General features: G+C 37.1%; 1 protein-coding gene across 1 annotated transcript in view; it reads right to left on the bottom strand.

The window, feature by feature from the left end:
- The window catches only part of EYS (eyes shut homolog), a gene marked incomplete at its 5' end in the record, with an annotated part of 718,160 nt that overhangs the window by 279,364 nt on the left and 419,055 nt on the right, over window positions 1–19,741 (bottom strand). The window contains 2 exons of the mRNA XM_082756672.1: window positions 5,977–6,068; window positions 7,782–7,972. Coding sequence (XP_082612798.1) covers window positions 5,977–6,068; window positions 7,782–7,972 — 283 coding nt within the window. The remainder of the gene's footprint in view (window positions 1–5,976; window positions 6,069–7,781; window positions 7,973–19,741) is intronic.

Genomic DNA, 19,741 nt, shown 5'->3' with positions numbered 1-19,741 from the left:
TTTGGGCTATTCTGAGAATGAAAAGTCTGGGAAATTAATAGTGTGAAGAATAGAGTTAAAAGTTTCTGTACAGATCACATGGGATATCATAGGATTTAAATGTGCTTAAACACAGAACCAGTTAAGGATATGTCCTCAGGTAAAGCCTTTGGCAAATACATAAAATGTTGAAAAAGTATTTCTAAAAGATAGGGAATTTTGTGCTATGCAGCAGTAAGAGTTGTTTCTTTGCTTTTCTACTGAAAAGGAACAAAGAAAGGCAACTGTAAGTAAGGAAAAATGATAGTTTCAGAATCTAGAAATAAAAATACAGTTTTGTTTCTTATTATAATGACACTTCAAAGAAGAGCTGATGGCTTTAGTAAAGCAGTTCTACTAAGTTTAAGATGTTCTCTTTTCAGAAAACAAAAACAAAAATGGTCAAAACACTAAAAACTAGTACTTTGAATATACCAAAGATTAATAGCAGTTAAATGCTTTGACACATTGTACAAGAAACTCAGTTCTGGTACCTGTACACAAAAATAATCTTCAGCAACAGAAATTAATGCTTACTCTCAAAACAAACTGCGTAAGTATAATTTCATTTCACATTCCTTCAGCACCACATTCTATCAGTGCATTCTCAGCACTCATCCAATGCATAAAGCACTTTGTTTATCTAAGTTTATTATACTTTAATTGTTCTGATGATTTTTTAGTGAGATGCCGTATTTGTATTTACGTTGTTATTCATCTCCAGCATCTAAAAAGTCATTATTTCCATAGTGCTCTATGTTATTAGAAATGGAGGATTAGGTTCTTGGCCAAAAAATTGTATAACCTGAAAAACATTTTTGACTGAACATTTATTCTGAAGAAGCACCATTATTTATTTTGAACACTTGACCTCCAAATAGAAAGATACTTTAAGCTACATTTAAATTATCAAGTATTTATGAGATAAAGTAATGAATACCATTAGTCACAGGAGGGAATGTTGTTCACCCAACTCCCTTTCTACTTATCTGTGAAACGATTAAAATCAAATTAATTCCCTAAATGTACTGCATGGGGTTGCAGAATGAACTGTAAAATATATAAACAGTCATTCTGACTATGAAGATTTCAAAACTTTTCCTCTGTTTAGTGGTTTTTATTCGTATTTGTTTTTAATCTCACAGTTCATAAATCAGAATCTCCTTTGATTTTCTTGGTTCAATCCAGCATTGCCATTTCTGTGGCAGAGTCATGCTCTGTCAGTGGGCCATAACACTGTCACCATGGAACAGAAATCTTCAACACTTAGAAGTTAAAGGATCCCACTTTTTTGAACTACTTGTGCCAATAGCTAATCTTTATTGTTGCAAAGCCAGGTTCTTTTTTCTTTCAGATATGTACCAGAACAGCCTTTCTGGGGGATATTCTTCACTTCTTGCCTTTCATCTCTGTGATAGTCGGCAGACATATTTTAGGTTATACCTCCTAAAATGTCTTAAATTTCCTAAAGTGTCTTGCAGCTGATGCAAGTCCATTGATAGCTTCCTTCTGATAGACCCAGAAAATGCAAAGAGCATGAGGCTATATTACACCAATAATACACTTCTTAGAGCATGAGCACACTTCTAATTAACTAGTGGCCATTGTTGTTAGTAACTTGTGGCTTATACTGGCTTTTGAGGAGATGGCCAATTTGGGATGTTTCCATCAAGTAGAGTACATTGCATTTACGCAGTACTCAAAACAGCAGGGGGATGACCTCTTCACCTATATGCTCCTATGTTCCAGATTAAGACCAATGCTCAGCACCTTTGTGATAAAATACAAATAAGAATTTATCATTGAAAAAGCAACAACACAGAGGTATCCACAGCTCAACACAATAAGAAACAGGCTTCCCTATCAATGTCTGCATTTTTTTTTCCTAACAATTGTATCTATTGTCTGCTTATCTTACCTGTCTGAAAGCCCTAGGGAAGATATGGGCTTTGTAGCATATTCTGAAGGGTAATATATACAATGTATTTGGCACCACATGGATTATTTCAGGCCTTCATGAAAAGCTATCAACAAACAAGCTCCAGAGTGAGCATATGTTGCATTATGCCATGATTAGAAAGATCCTTTTCTGACTAGAAGAATCAGAAAACATCCACATCTCAAAACCAAGGCAATCAATCACCAGAAGCCCTGTAGTTAACTAGTGAAAACCTCAAATTACAAACATTGTGAGTTAAAGAAGAACAATGCACTCTATGCAGATGATTTCTGGGCTGATGCAGCTTCTATGCCAGTTTTCTAAACCTACTGGTCAGGGTCAAATAAACAAAAAGGACGAACTGGATAGACTCATTTTAAAGAAAGAAGCTGTATCAGTGACATCTACTGTATAATCAATTTATAAACTGCTAGATTTGCTAAAGTGACTGCCAACTGTGATCTAAGTAAAAATAATTTAATTTAATGAATGAAGATACTATTATTATCAGTACTGAAATGACTGTTGTTCAAATGGAGCATAATAGACCAAGCAAAGGACACATTTCTAATATTGCAGATGAAGTGTGGCCTGTTTCTGCAATACATGCTACTTTATCAACTTGTTTTGATGTCAAAGATTGAAAAAGATTAAGCAGTTAATGAAGGAGGTTTTTTAATGGGTGGAATAATAAGTTTGTGGTAGAAAATCCCCCGTATTGCCAGAGGTAACTGCATATTCTCAACTAAAACAAACAAACTTCTCAGTGTTTGGATCTTTTTACTGTTTTCTTTTCTCCACAGTGTCCTGTAAAAATCCAATCCCTGTGAGGTTTTTTCGATATCCAAATTTTCACTGTTGCATTTTCACATTCTTAAGAACACAAAACCCAAAAAATCAGATATGCGAGTAAAACAGACATAATGATTTTCATTAAAAACTAGACTTACTAAACAACTGCACTAGCTTACATACAAATCAGGGCTTTAGGGCACTGCTTTCTGGCAAACCTTGGCAACATGATTGATTTAAACAACCAACATCATATATAAAGATTTATCTGGGACAAAAAAGCGATATCCTATCCAAAATTATCAAGATATTCAAGATCTGTGATGAAAATCTAGTCCTCTTATTGTATCTAATTTTATTCAGTTGTTACAGTTGTAGCCACAATATTCCATCATGATGAAAAATGTATTTCAGCAATGCTGCTATTTTACTTTCAGTATGAATATTCTGGTGAACTATGAAAACTGGATACAGTGTAGTGTCTGACAGTAATCTGCATGTTTATTTGCAAACATTAGAAGGTGTGACATTCCTTTTATTCACACCAGCAATGACTTCTGAGGAATAAAGTAAGCAGTAAAATACACTCCTGTAAGCAGAAAAGGAAGATATTATCATTAATTTTCACTGTGTTTCATCTTGTATTACACTGCAGTACTTTTGATTCTATTTCTTTCATTTAATATGATGCTATAAAGGCAGTATATTCTTCACAAGTTTAACTTCAGTAACTGAAATGAATTGCTTTTAGGGAATTTGGCAAAAATCTTTCCATCATAGGGCCACCTCAAAGGGGCTCCAAAGAATTTGGAATACTTTAATGAGAATGATCAGTTTCTTTCAACAAATAGTACAAGAACCATATAATTTTTTAATTATTATTATTACTCGTGATATTTAGTCATAATTCTCCATATCTGCAGAACAAAGAAGATCCCACACTGTGCACATACACTGTGTTACAGTAATCAGTAACTCCTACATTCCCATCCTGGCTTTGCCAACTTCCCACGTAGCGTTATTCAGAACTTAACTTTCTTATCTCACTGTAAGTCAATTTTGTGATGACTAAATAATGTTTGCAAAGCTCTAGGCAGCTGTTGAATAAGCTACTGCAATTTTCCACCGAAGTTATTTTAAGTTTTACTATGCCTTATTATACCACAGTTGATTAAATCTAATGTTAAAGTAATAAAACAAATAACACACGTTCCAAGAATGACCATATTAACTATAATTGTCAACAATACATTTTTTTTAGTAGAAAGAAGCAGTGGATATTATACTTATCAGTTCAGAAAATGCATTTGCTTAACTCGAGCACATATGAAGACACACTAGATTAAAACAAGCTGAAGCAACTTCTAACCAAATCCTTCTGACATCTGTAACATTAAGTTTTCAAACTCTAAAACAATTTCCAAAACCATTTCCAGTCCATTAGAGGGGGTTGAGTGATTAACAACTACTCAGTACATATTCTGAATCCCATTAATGTTACGCATTCCCTCTTTTTTAACATGACAGATCGGTTCAGCTCATCTTATCTGAGCTGTCTTTTAATATTCACCATTCACTGCTTCCTTCTCAGGCTCAAAAGGATCACTGGAAATAAAAATGGGACTGTTTTTCTCTCCGGTTATTGGCATGGACTGGTTTGAAGATTCAAGTTCTTTTCTGCTCAACTGAGTTTGTATTGGCTTTACGTTGCAAGGTTTTGGTAGTGGGGGGCTACAATGGTGGCCTCTGTGAAAAGAATCCAGAAGCTGCCCCATGTCAGATAAGGGCCAATTTTATCTGGCTCCAAAGGGACCCACTGTTGGCCAGAGACGAGCCAATAAGTGATGTTGTTTGTGTCTCTGGGAGAGCAGACTTAAGAAAGGGGAAAAAACCTGCTGTGCAACTGCAGCTGGGAGAGAGGAGTGAGAAGCAGCCCTGCAGGCCCCAAGGTCAGTGCAGCACGAGGGCAGGAGGTGCTCCATGCATGGAGCACAAGTTCCCTTGCGGCCTGTGGAGAGGCCCCTGGTGGAGCAGGCTGTCCCCCTGCAGCCCATGGGTGCCACATGGAGCAGATCTCCACGCTGCAGCCCCCCAGTGGAGGAGCCCCCAGTGGAGCCGGTGGATGTGGCCTGGAGGAGGCTGCCACCCATGGAGAACCCCCACAGGAGCAGTCCCCAGGCCGGAGCTGCAGCCCGTGGAGAGGAGCCCATGTAGGAGGAGGGGGTCTGGGGGGAGCTGCCACCCGTGGGGGACCCGTGCTGGAGCAGTTTGCTCCTGGGGGATGGATCTAATGGTACGGAGCCATGTGGGAGCAGTTCTTGAAGAGCTGCTGCCTGTGGGCAGCCCCTGCAGGCTCAGTTTGGGAAGGACGGCATCCCGTGGGAGGGACCCCATGTGGAGCAGGGGCAGAGAGTGACCATGAAGGAGTGGTGGAGACAAAGCGTCAGGGACTGATTGCAGACACCATTCACCATTCCCCTGTGCTGCTCAGGGGGAGGAGGTGGAAAAAGGTGGATAGGGGAAGCTGCTTTTAATTTGTTTTCTTTGTTTCTCACTTTTCTAGCTCGTTAGTAATAGGCAATAAATTTCTCCAATCTCCCTGTGCTGAGTCTGTTTTGCCCAAGATGATAATTGCTGAGTGATCTCCCTGTCTTTATCTCAACCCTTGAACCCTTTTCATTGTATTTTCTCCCCCTTTCCCTTTGAAGACGAAGAGTGAGAGAAGGGTTGCAGTGGATGTCAGTTGCCCAACAACGTAAAGCCACCACAGATTTGAACAAAAAAATAATCCATAAAGTAGGTGCATTTACATCATGGTAGTTAATTCAGCCCTGAGTTTCAAGGATTACCATATCTTTTTTTTTTCTATTAGTCACATTTCACTGTCAGGAATTGAGCTTCTTCCTGGACTAGGTTTGGGCCTACTGCACAGTATCTTCCCTGCCTGAATGCTCGTGCTTTTATGCTACATGATAGAGAGGAAAATAAATGTATTCCCTTTAAGCACATTGCTAATCTGGTAAGCACTGTCCAACTGTACTATAGTTTGAAGCACTCTTTCCAAGGATATGTCGTATTCCAGGCTGCCATAGCATGATTTCATTGCACATATTCAGGTATCACTTACAGCTAATGAGATATAGTGCCATTAGAATGAACTAACTGTCCAACCTAGATGATCTTTGAGGTAATTATAAACACAGACAACAGTAAAGTGTAACACTTACCTAATTTGCACTTTATACCAGTGTCCATCATCCACTCTAGCTGTAGTTGTGATGTTTTTGACTTCTGCTGCTTCATTACATAGAAACCGGTACTACAGAATGGGAAAAATGATTTTCTTACATTATTTCTAATAATTAAACAGCTACTGGCTTAGAAACTTAAAAAGAATGAATGGTTGCATAAAAACCTGAGGGATGTCATGCACATCAAGAAAAACTAATGTTTCATTAAAGATCTGGATCAGGAAATCTATCATAGCAGAAATGCACAAGCACACATAAATGTTTCCTAGCCTGCATGAAAATGCTTTCATCATTGTGTATTTTGCAATCAGATTGTATTATTATTGTAGACCTGATTTGCAAAGAAGTTGACCATCTGCAACCCAGATGAAATTAACATTGGCCATGGGTGAATTTTACTTAGCATTTTATGGCCTCCTTACACTTCCAAACACGTAATGTAGCATGCAAGCCTGAGCATTTAGGAACACCATTTAATTTCCTATACTAATGTGAACAAGCACTTGATTTCATGGTTTGTCTACTTGTAATTGTAGCTTGATTGTGAGCTTAGAACCATTTGTTCATTGGGCTTTAAATCTACATTTAATTGACCAGTTTTGTGAATGATTAAGTGAATTCAATTAGTTTTAACATGGCACACTGGGATCTCTGAATAGATTTTTGTCAGTTAAAGTACTTTCATATTTTATGGTGTTTATGATATGTTAGAAAAATATTTTTCTGCATCATTACTTTACCATGAATACAAGTAAGATGGACTTAAAGCCATCAATGTTTTCTAAACCTTGGATTATGTCCTGCCCCAACTAATCTTGCTTGTTCTGGATAAAGATAGTCAAAATAAAACACAGTAAATTACAATATAACAAAATAAAGTAAAAAGTTATTTTGATTTTTTCCTTATTATCTGCAATTTACATATCTTTTTTAAAATGATCGTGTTCTTTACAACATGAAGCAAATACACTGTTCCTAACAGTCATTTCACTATCCTTTTAAAAGAATATAATTACAGCCCAACTTTTGGAAATTTATACTAAGAAAAAAGATCCATTACGAGAAAAGTAACTTCTCTTTTAATATCTTCTTAAACCTCTTCACAAATACAAGTTCTATTTCTTTCTCAGAAAAGAAAGAGTAATTTGCCAAAGGTAAAGATTTATTGGAACATACATTTCATTCCTTAATGTCTATAAACAAATGTATTTCTATTTAGTTGTCCACAACAGCCAAGCAAATCCTGTGGAATTATGAATTAACATGACAGACCAAGTAAAAAGTTTCTACTCAGACACAAATGGTGAGAAAGTTAGTCTCTCCCCTTACACAGTAAATTTTCCTATGCAAAATTCACTCAGTTCCACAGCTTATTCCCTTAAAAAAATTTCAATGAACTTGCACATGAGCAGGTTCAGTAAGCTTAGGCTTTGTATGTAAGATAAAATAACCAGAAGAAATCTGTTTTTTATTTTGGTCTTTCAGTGTGTACATTTTCTATGAGACACTGCAGTTATAATCACTATTCAGCTGTATTCAAGCACCACCTCTTGTAAGACATACTAATCCTGTCAGACATGATTTTGTCCTACCACATGACAAGTTCGACAATTATTTTCCTTAAAACACTAATGAATCTCAAAAACTTCTATAGCACGTATGATCATCTATAGTAGGAAACAGAATGAAACATATATATATTAAAATATATATATTAAAAATTTGTTATAGATCCCAGATTTTAATTCCATCTCCTTCAGCAGAATATTTTGATGCCTTACCTGTAAGGTGCCATGTCTGATGAAAAGCTGAATTAAAAACTGTCCTATTGTTTCTGGGCTCTGTTCAATATACAGGAGGAGTCCATGAGGATCATGGGTCTTAAATTCCAAGTGGATGAAGTTTAGCATGTTGAAATGCAAGCCTTGAAATTCCAGGTAAGAATCACCATAGTAGCGAGCATAACTAAAATCTGTAAATGGAATTTTGAGAGATATAATAAAAGGCTACAAAGACATTTTTCCTCTTTACTCACTGCATTCTTATTCTGCTAATGGTAGCGAAGATAAAGGCTACTCTTTTACATCTGTCAAGCAGATAGATATGAATCTGAAAAACTGTATTACTTTTCTTCTTTCAAAGACTAATGCTGACAATTTTTAAAACTGGACATAAAGTTTTATATTAACCAGGCAACAAGGATCAGTGCCTGAAAGGAAAGGCTCTGAAGCTGATGGCACTCGGAACATATCTGCCAGCACAGAAGTATCTTTTCAACGGACTCTTTGGTTCCTGCATAAGCTAAGAGAAGTTATTCACAGTTTTTGATGCTAAATTGAAGGAGTTTGAAAGCCTTTGCACATGGTATTTTCTTTTTCTCTTTCTTTTTCTTCCTTCCTATTTATTTTTTGTTTCCCTTCCCCTTTCACAGTCTGTGTTTTCACAAGAACAGGGTATTCAACACGCACATATGCACCTGTACACATGTGCACAAATATACACATACATGCACTTAGCTTTTTTACTTGCCAATATTTACAATGAACCTCAGATCACTACATTTATCGGCTCATAAGGAATTAAAAAATGCATCCTCTTCCACACATGACTCAAAAGAAGTTTAGTTGTTTAGTAGTTTTGTTTTAATACAACTATAATATTTTGATTTAGCACAAGCAGAAATATGCTATAGTCTCACTTGAAGAATCACACAAAATACAATTACTTGCTTGATCAACTTTATGAGTCTGTTACAAATTTAAAGATGTATAAACAATTTGCCAATTTTGTTAAAAGTCAGTGCAACAATATGAACCTAGATACAATGCATAGCATGTAATAAGCCAATGATTCTATTTTACTTGGCTCACATTTCACTGCATATTCTGTAGAGTGATTCTGAGTATCTTTAAAGGTAACAAATCCCATTTCTGTTTTCCAAAACAAAATTTCAGTTTGTTTGGATACTGAGTCCAATAGCAAATACGTTATGTGTAAATTATGAACATCAATGATGCTAGAATAAATTACAAACTACCAATATTGCCCTCTTGTATATCACTATAAATATATGTTTTTTTCTTTTCATGACTTTTCAGAAAGCTATTTACAAATTTGAGTTCAGAGACACTGAACCAAGTTGTCAAATCTGTAGTCAAATCCTGACCAAAGCTCTTAAAGAAAGATGTGAAAAAGAAACGGGAACAAACCAGTACTATATGTACACATATAATACACAGTAAAAGAAACAAAAAATGTCAAGCAGCAATGACCAGTGATGAAAAAGATGACTTCATAAATTTAAATGTATATGATCTTTAAATTTCTGTTTTGAAATATCAGCCTATATCTGTAAATTTCAGAAAACTCAATTTAAAAAAAAAAAAAAAAAAAAAGAAGAAGAAGAAGAAACTGCACAAAAAAACACCCTCCATTTTATAAACAGAACAAATCCTCTAAAAATTGCAGACACAGCTTTAAACGATTACTTTCAACCCCCACCCATTATTTGCGTGCCTTCCTGAACTGTAAATCTTCCCCTCTTTCCATTTGCCCTAAATGCCCCTGCACATGGCTTTGCTCCTCCCATGGAACCACTCATTTATCCACATATTTCTGATATATTGATATCTAACCACATCTTTTTCTTGACTTCACTTAGGAGACCAGCTTGGCTGAAGGACAGCAAAGTTGCAGGGAACATCTCTTTCCTGCAATCCTCATTCCTTAACTTTTTTTTTTTTTTTTTTCAGTGTGTATGCAGTGTTCAGCAAAGCAGGTCAAAATTATGTCTCTTCTCTGATGTTCTGCTGATGCAAGGCATCTGATCACCTAGAAAGCTCTACAGGGAAGTAAAATCTGTATATTATGGGGAGAATAAAAAAAGACAGGGAGAAAGCAAAGCCATTTATTTACTCATGGTTCCTGAAGCTATATCACAGCTCTGGTAACTGAGGTCATAACTGGATCATCTACTAAATTCCAAGAAGGACTGAATAAACAAGAGCTAGTGGTGTCTACCTTTAGCTTTGTATGAATAATTATAATAGGTACACAGAGCACTGCAGAAGAAAAAAAAAAAAAGCAAAAAAAAAAAAAAGCTTTATTCTCCCTGACATCCACATCTTTTTGTCTTCCTATGGCCACAAATGACACTGCCTTGTAAAGCAATACACTCCATTGTTCGGTGTATTTAGGGCCAGTTTGGCTTTTTATGGGAAATATATTTATGGTGCAAACCAGAAAGCTTTTTAAAGGAAGCAGCTCAGTAGTTAAATTGCTGAAACAGTGCTCTATGTCCATAAATATGGAAAGAGTTAATGAGAGAAAGCACTGAAAACTATTTAGCAGGCTACAGTTTTTTTGTTTTTTTTTTTTTTTTGAAACCAATAAAAATGTGCTACTTGAATCACAAATGGCTTCATACCTTCACACAATAGCTATTAAAAAACCACCCCTGTGGTTTTACCTATAAGGATTCCTACATTATTTGTAACAATACACAATCTCTTTTCATAGAACATAAGCTTTGCTTATAATCCTCCCACTATACTTAAATGCAGCTTTTTCATTTGACCTCCAGAGCTGGCTTCCTAGATTGTTATTTGTCCTAAAGCAGAGTGCTCATCACCCAACCATTTCAAAGAAAAAAAAAAAAAAAAAAAAAAGAAAGAAACTGAAGTAGCATTTTATCTTAACTCTGAATGTCTAACATTTGCTTTCCTAAGAAACAGGAAAGCCCTTTGGCCTACAAAATCTTTTCGGTTGTAGCTTGTTCCCCTGTGTACGTACAGCTCTCCACTTTTTTATGTTTACTTGAATTCACATTAAAATCAGAATGTTAAAAGGTTTCAGACCTAACCACAACAGCAAGCATCTATACAGTTCTGCAAGCCAGCTGACTGACAATCTTCATTACTTCTTGCCAGTAGCTACTGGATTTCCTCACTTCCAGTGAGCTTTGGAAGCCTAAGCTTCAGAATAGAAAGCTTCAAATTTAACACCTGAGTTAGACAAGTGCAGATCCTGTTTTTTTAAGGGCAGGCAGAAATAATCAAAGATTTGAATATGCTCATTAGCCTATCCTATTTTATGGTGGGGCTTCAATATCTGGATATTTCTAATGTCTAATGCATACTCTGCAGCTTGCATGGGTTCAGTCACAGAAGGATTCCTGTTAACATCTTCCTTCTTTTTACTGCTTTTCTGTTTTGTTATGTTCCACCTTAGGATAAAACAATCTCATTTAAGCTATCATTTCTTCCCCTTTCATGGACACATCTTCTGTATCACTTACTATTCTTTTAATTAGAAATACCTTATAACATTCAAAGAAAAGGCATTAGCACCAGTGTGAAGGACTCTCATGAAAAATATGAACAATTAATTTCCTACTTGGAATTTTTTTTTTTTTTTTGATGAAGAACAAGAAGTAGGAAAGAAGCAAGCAAGATAAACCGCGGAATTGCAACCCTGGACTCAGAAGAATGTATTTTAGTCTCGCTGAAGATCTGTCTGGCAGAATCCCATCAGAAACTGCCCTTGAGGGCAAAGAGGCTCAGGAGAGCTGACTAATCCTCCTCAGAGCACAAGAAAGGAAACACACAGAGCTGGAAGCAGAGACAGGGTGCTTGGAAGGAATATCGGGCAAGGAATCTGGGGAGTCAGGAAAAACAAGGCTTGATTTGAAACTAGCAAAGGATGTGAAGGGCAACAAGAAAGGCTTCTGTAAGTATGTCCGTAGCAAAACAAAGGCTGTGTGGGCCCACTGTTCAGTGAGACTGGTGAAAAACAGTAGGAAAAAAGTTGAGGTACTCAGTTTGCCTTAGTTTTCATTGCTGAGGCTTGTCCCCCTGTCTCCCAGGTCCTTCCCAGCAGTTTGCAGAGTAAGGCAGTACCCACAGCTGAAGATGAAAGTTAGACGTGACATAATCCACTTGGACATGGCCAGGTCTGCAGTATGCAATGGCATACATTCACAGGTGTTGAAGGAGCTGGCTGATGTCACTGCAAGGTGGTTCTTTGCCGTCTTTGAGAGCTCATGGCAGTCAGTGGAGACTCCTGATGACTGGAAGAAAGCAGACATCACACTTGTCTTGGAGAAGAACGATTCAGAGAACTGTAGGCCAGTCAGCCTCACCACACTCCCTGGAGGGGTTATGGAGCAAACACTTTTAGAAGCCATTTCCTAACATGTGAAGGACAAGAAGGTGACTGGGAGCAGCCAGCATGGGTTTACTAAGGCCAAATCACCCCTGGTCAACCTCATTGCTTGCTACGATGAGAGGAATAAACCCCTTAAAGATATTTTTCCTGCCAAGGGACTGAAGGTGTACCAGTACCGCACTGCAAGAAAGTGCCATTATACATGAGGTAGAAGTTGCTAGCTGTAGTGAGAATCAATATCCTGTAAACTGTGGCAAAATAAATTGATTTGCAGGATATTATAGATTGGCTTGCATATCATGAAACTGATAACAAAAAGATTGCCAGCACCGTAAAGCATGATGAATTTAACTCAACAAAATATGCTGGTATAGGACAGACACCTCAACCACTGACACTTCAGATGAGGTACAAACACTGCAAAGAATTGCAGATGGTAAGTCAGGTAAAACACCACTATATTTCATTAGCCCTCCCTGCCATTTCCTTCTCCTATGAGCATTCATACACAGCATTCTTTTAATTTACAAGAACACCTACAGAATGCTTAAGTTCAACAAATGTTGTTTTTTTTTTTTGAACATATTCTTGGGGAAATTAGTGATGGCAATAATTTTGCAATGACCTTGAAAGTAATTATTTCATTTTTAAGTTTTAAATATGCCCTCAGTCCTATAATTAGAATGGCAGAAGAAAAACTCAGCTAAAATACTTTGCTATGAAACTCTATCTCTGGGTTTATTTCTTCACTTTCTAACAAACATTGAAAATACATGAAAAAAAATTATATTTTATTGGTGTTAAATTATCCTGAAGTTGAAAATTGAAAAAAGGAAGGGGGAGATTTTTAGAACTGGTCTCTCTTAGTGGATAAATAGTGGATAAAGCCACCTAGCAGGACTTCCATTTCTAACTGAAATTTATGTCTTCAATAATTTATTTTTTATTTTTATATTGTACATTATTTTATTAATTATACTTTATACAATATGGCATCCCTGCCAAGGGCAAGAGGGTTGGAACTAGATGATCTTTAAAGGTCCCTTCCAACCTAAAGCATTCTATCATTTTATGATTATTATTCTGCACCCTGGTGAAGATTTTCAAACAATGACTCCAACTACTGTCAATTATAGTTAAATATTTTATCAAAACTACAGTGTACCCAAGCTTTGCACTTAATACTGGAGAACAAGTCCTACGAGGAGCGGCTGAGGGAGCTGGGCTTGTTCAGCCTGGAGAAGAGGAGGCTCAGGGGCGACCTTATCGCTCTCTATGGGTACCTCAAGGGAGGCTGTAGCGAGGTGGGGGTTGGCCTGTTCTCCCACGTGCCTGGTGACAGGACGAGGGGGAATGGGCTTAAGCTGAGCCAGGGGAGTTTTAGGTTAGATGTTAGGAAGAACTTCTTCACTGAAAGGGTTGTGAGGCATTGGAACAGGCTGCCCAGGGAAGTGGTGGAGTCACCATCCCTGGAAGTCTTCAAAAGACGTTTAGATGTAGAGCTTAGGGAAATGGTTTAGTGGGGACTGTTAGCGTTAGGTCAGAGGTTGGACTCGATGATCTTGAGGTCTCTTCCAACCTAGAAAATTCTGTGATTCTGTGAAATAATTTCTATTCAGTACTTGTAAATAATTTCAAACATTAAACTGCTGTTATCAGTTCCTTCATTCTCTCTTTTTTACTCTGCAATTGTGCTTGTAGCTAGATCACATGTGATAATGGGAACTCAGTTTTTCTGGAAGCATACTACCTTCTCTTTACTAACTGGTATGTGCAGTTTTAATGATGTGCCTTGATGGCATTTCAACCACTGCTGAAGGTTTCCACACCCAAAAAAGCTTCACAAGAGGAAAAACAAGTGCTGTGGTATTTATGATGAAGATGAGAAGTCTTTGGGGAATGCTTCAGGGTGACATGACAGCAGCCTTTCAATACCTACAAGGAGGTCATGGAGGAGACAAGAGTCAGGCTCTTTATAGACATGAATGGCAGGAGGGCAAGAGACACTGCTCTTAAATGGAAACAGGCAACTTACCACAGCAGAGACATGCTTGCTGTCATAACTGTAAAGAATTCATGCTTCCCTACTTTTGTGAACTCTGACAGAATGTAAAAACAGGGTGAATGGATAAAATTTTTGTTATGCATTTCTTCTATCTCTTTTAGAGCCTCCTGTCTCAGGTAGGCTATGCAAGTAGCAGTGTTTTCAGTTTACTCTTCGTATGCTGAACATTTATCAGCTTTCATTTTCTTAACATTTCTACATTTTATCTCCAAAAACTACATTTCTTTGAGGTTTTGTATTTAATGAGTCATGTTAATCACTCTCTTCTACATTCTAAGATGGGGTTAATCATTCCCGTGAGTCCCAGAGGACAGCCACAGCAAAATCCATAAGCTTTATTATTATTATTTTCCTTAAATACAATAACTTACTCTATATTTGCAAAGAGTACTTTAAAGGTTTTAGTTTATTTCCAAACGAGTCTCATATTCTTCCAAATATTTTGTCTTTTCAGCTGAAATACCTTAAAGACAGAAGAGAGAAATGATTCCCAAACAGTATTTCTGTTTCCAGATGCAATGCTATTTCACTGTGATGTGCCTCACTTTTGGTTCCAGATAGCATACCCACAGCTACAGTGAACCTATGTTTTATTCTGTCAGAGAAGTCAGTGCTGCATGACTAGCAGAGAATTATAGTTATGTTTTTCTCTCAAAGTTGAAATGCTCTCTAATGTGGCGTGCTAGACAACAATGAAATGTGGTTAACATCCAGAACTGTTGCCAGTGCAGCCCATAAGCAGCTTTCAAGCAAAGAAAAACAACAGTTATGAATAAACCTTCTTTACTGTTCCTTTGTCATGCTTACACAGAGCTACAGATATGAGTAGACTGCAAAATTCTTCTGAAAGGGAAACATGGCTCTTTTAGAGCTCCTGTAATTTATAGTGTCTATACTTCTAGTCTCAACGTGCATAAACACATATGTGTAAGTCAGCTGCCTTAAACATATGGAAATTCAGATGCTAAAAACCATGAAGTTCCTTCCCTTTTCCTGCAGTTATCGTATAGCCTTCCTTTTCTCACGCATGCATCATTCATACCTGTGTCCATAGCTCGATCCTTAACTCCTTCAGGTTGAAAAGTCAGTCTGTGACTCACACAAAAACCCATACCTCTGTCGGCTGTTTGTAGTGAGATCTGCATTTACCCTTCCTGTACACCCCTTAAAAGGGAACAATTGGCTGCATTTGCTATTATTTTTAGTTCTCCTCCATTCTGTTCAAGAGTTAAAAAGGACAGTTGGAAACAAACAACAAAAAATCTATACATACAAGGTTTTTTTACACAATACATTTTTAAATGATTTTTCTGTAATAAAAGTGAAATCTCAATGAGTATAGGTCACATGAAGTACAACTATAAAATGCATAAAACACATGCTTTCCTAAATCCCTTGTGAAGGAGGAAAAAAGTTTCCTTTAAGCAATTCTGAATTTTTAACATAAAAGAAAATCGACTGAGCACTGGCAAATAGTTCTGTATTTGTCCCTTTTGGATGACTCACGTGGACTCATAAAAGAGGTTTTGAAGAGCAGATGCCTATGAACAGGACTATATACTATGGGACTATATGGTATGTGCCAGTGAAAGGTTTGTGTTCCAACCATATTTCAAAAGTGTAACTTTAATGAGTCTCTTTCAAAATAAATAGAAATCAGATGTGCTTTTTTTTTCTTTTTTTTTTCCATCAGTATAACAGTTTGGAGAGCACTCGTGCCTTTATTCTTGTTGACTTCAAAGAATTCCTGAATTACTTTGAAATTATTTTAGGATGATATTCATGAAAGACACTCAATGCCTACAGTGAACCTCCCAATTTCCATTGATTTCCATTCCAATTGTATTGATGCCTACATTCTGACAGTCAAACTGAAAGCTATTTTCAGATGTCAGTCTCTACACTTTCAATTCAACTTTTTTCCAGAATCACCTAGAGCAGGTAAATTATGGCTATGAACTGCATTGCCAGAACAATTATAACTACACTGTGTTTCTGGAAAAACTGGTTTGCAATTTGTGCAGATAATATATATGTTTATTTCAACACTTAAAACTCAATATTTATGCTCTTACAAGGTGAGTTACCCTATGTTTATGTGAGGTAACATACTTCTACTGCTGTTACTTGCCTCTGAGCAATGCTTTAATTGCCAGTTTTACCTACTCACTGTCAGATGCCAAATTTCCTCTACTTCTTTTGCACTCAATCATCTATCAGGGCCCGGTATAGTATCTTTTCCTGGGTTTAGAAAACCCTTGCTAGGGTTCTGTGCCAAAGCATCTTTTAATATATTCCACTGCTGTTTAAATTTGACCGATATAAATGTTTTCTTTAAATCAAGACTACTAAAGATTGCTATATAAAACATCAACTTGCCCAATGCACTCAAAAATCCCCACTGATTTCTTGTCTGCATTTACCACTGAGAGGGGCATATTAAATGCTTCTCCTGCTACTGTCACTGATAAATCACTGATAAATGAATTCCACCAATAATTCAACCAGAAAATGCAAATGTACTACTATATAATAGGAAAAAAAAAATCCAATATTAAAAAAAAAAAAAAGAAAAAAAAGAAAAAAGATCAGGATAAGATATATGTAATACAGCTTATCTAAATTCAAGGTTTACAAGAATGAGAACATAATAAAAACTGAGGCATTTATTCTGTGGGATTCTAATACTAAAAGCACTGAAAATGTCTACAGATGAAGATGAGCATGAAAATGTTTCAACCACCTGCTTTAATTTTGGACCCTGCTCACTCTCACTCATTCTTTGAAGAAGTATTTTTCTACTTACAATAAATACACAAATTATTTTCTGGAAAAAAACAGTTTATACATGCAGCAAGAGCTGTGAATGTTTATATATTTGAAGTGCATTATCTGATAGTGTCTTTTTTTTTTCCATAATTGTGAACATAAAGCAGTTAATAAACTAGTTGATTATTGTGCATTTAAAAGAAATTATTTCCTTACACGTGTTCACATATATATTGACTGCCAAGAGTTGAGAAGATGGTGAGTCCTGGCCACTCCCTGAATTCAGGGACAGGAGGGGCAGGTTCTTCTAATAGTGAGCCGTTTAAATTAGATAAGGCACATGGAATGCAATTAGTGCAGGAATTTAATTTTATTATTAAAGTATAAATAATTCCTTAAAAGGGATTCTGTGTTATGCTCAAACATGGATTTTGACATTAAATACACTGCAGGTCTAGATCTACTAATTGTTAGCTTAGTGAGAGGAACTGAGGCTTTTGTGCCTGCTGTCTGGCAGTCTTTCCCTGTAAGAGATTTTTCAGCCTGTTGGCTAGCTCAACAACACGCAGGTAATGGAGAGAGCTGTTATGTTTTAGTGCAATCAGGATTCAGTGAAGGTATAAAAACATATATATATATAAAATCAGGAATAACTCAGCTGTGTGTGCTTCTATTTCCACTAAAGCCCGTGTTGTTTCTTTCCTTTCAGATGTACCATAAAGGACAGAGAGAGGATCAAGTATTATAGTAGAAATCAGGAGCAGCTCTTACCTTGAGGATAATAGGGCTGGCTCTCAGCAGAACTTCACAAGCCTTGGTAAAACCTTTCCCTCCTGCCCCCCCCAGCACAAAGCACAGGCAGCTGGCGTGCAGCCACCACCAAGCCCAGAGCTGCTGCTCCCGTGTCGATAATCCCCACAGCCACAAGGCATCAGAGCCACCACCGGGCAAGAAGCAGGTATATCTATAGGAAACCAAGCTTCTTTATTTCTCCTACTCATAAACCAACTTGCTCTTTTCAGTCTCTTACAACTAGATTTTGAACAGAACAGAACTAACTAACATTTTATCACCAATTAAAAAAATTACAACCAAATCAGTGGTCACAAAAACAAATAAACCAACTGAAGGAGCTGTGTGGACTGTCCGAATATGGGTGTTGCACGAAATGGTGTGACATTCTGTATTCTATGCATTTACTTGAGAATGCATGCATGGTATAGCAGAACGATAACTCTCTATGAATAATTTCTTCTTCTCTCAGATGCAGATATTCATGGATCCTGTAGTTTGACTTGGCATTTCAGCTTGAATTTGGTTAACACCACACTGATATGGGGGAAGTGATATTCTTGAGAAAAGTATTCTCAAGAGAATACTTGAGAAAAGTATTCTCAAGAGTGTGCTTCTTCCCATGGAAGGTTATTCCAGAAATTATCCCGGAGTCCTACGATTAAAACTATGTTCATCCTGGAAAACATCCTTCGCAGTCACAGATTAAATCCTCTGGGCAAGATGGCACTGCGAGGCTCGCACAGTAGCTATGTTAACTCCTTGTAATTTACATTAATTACTTTCACCTGTTAATGGTAGACACCTCACTAAGCAGACAGCTAAGTCTTATGTACTCTGTATTTATAACTAAAAGCACTGTATTTATTGCAATTGCAACACTGCACAAGCCCCTGTATGCCCTATGTGGTTAGCCAGTGTTGTAATTAAATTGGTCAAATACACCTCTATCTTCAGCGTGCCTTGTCTGGGTCACTGCTATGTGTGCCACCTCTCAAAATGGTGCCAAAACTTACTGGGCAAGAACATCAGCAGCAGAATCTGTCTTTATTTTGGACACAGGGATCTGAAAGCAGTAGCAGCTGAAGCTGCACCTTTAGACACAGATATTAGTCACAGTAGTGCCCTACCAAGCTGTCTTTTACAAGTAAGGCTGATGCTATTGATCCTAAGCCACAGTGCTCTGAAATAATTCACCTCACCTGGTGAAGATGTGACTGCCTCTACTAAAATCTTACATATCGTATTGAGTTTAGTCTGCCTGTATTTCTCTGCTTTCCTTTCGCCCAAACCACTCTGCAGTGCAAATATGTGGCTGTCTTACAAAAGAAATACTAAAGCACTCAATTGAAAATGTGGTGAGCCTGATTCCGACTTCCCTCATCAACCTATGTCAAGTAGCAGAAGCCCGCAGGCTGTCTGGTGTGCTGGGATGTGTTTTATCCCCACTTAACTTGTGAATTCTAATGAAGACCTGCATGCATGCAAAACATCGACAAAAATCACTTGGTGAGTGTTAAAAGCATTCTTTCATCATTCACAGTATTAACTTCCTCGGTGATGTCCAATAGTGGAGGTATAAGATAGATGAACACAACATCACATTTTCTGTTTCATTTTCTAAGTCACGATGGTCCAGGGTCTGCTAATGTAACAAGCACTAACGAAACAAATGCTGTCATGAATATTTAAGAATATAAGTAAGGAATGAATCATTAATAACACTACAGACCAATGTCACACCACATAAAACTCAGTGAATGTTTTGAAGGTCACACAAATGGAACTCTGATTAAAACCAGGATCAGGAAATTTGGTGGATATCATTTATGACACATAACCTATTAGAGAAAACCAAAATTCAAAACATAAAATATATGATTCATAAATTATATAGCCAAAGGGGTCCCAGATCTCCCCTCTTGCTTGGTATGCAATCTAGTCACTTGC

Source organism: Aythya marila, assembly GCF_965140915.1.
Source record: "Aythya marila genome assembly, chromosome: 3".
NCBI classification, from domain to species: Eukaryota; Metazoa; Chordata; class Aves; order Anseriformes; family Anatidae; genus Aythya; species Aythya marila.
Note: the sequence above shows the minus strand (reverse complement) of the source record. Positions and strands in the feature narration are given on the sequence as shown.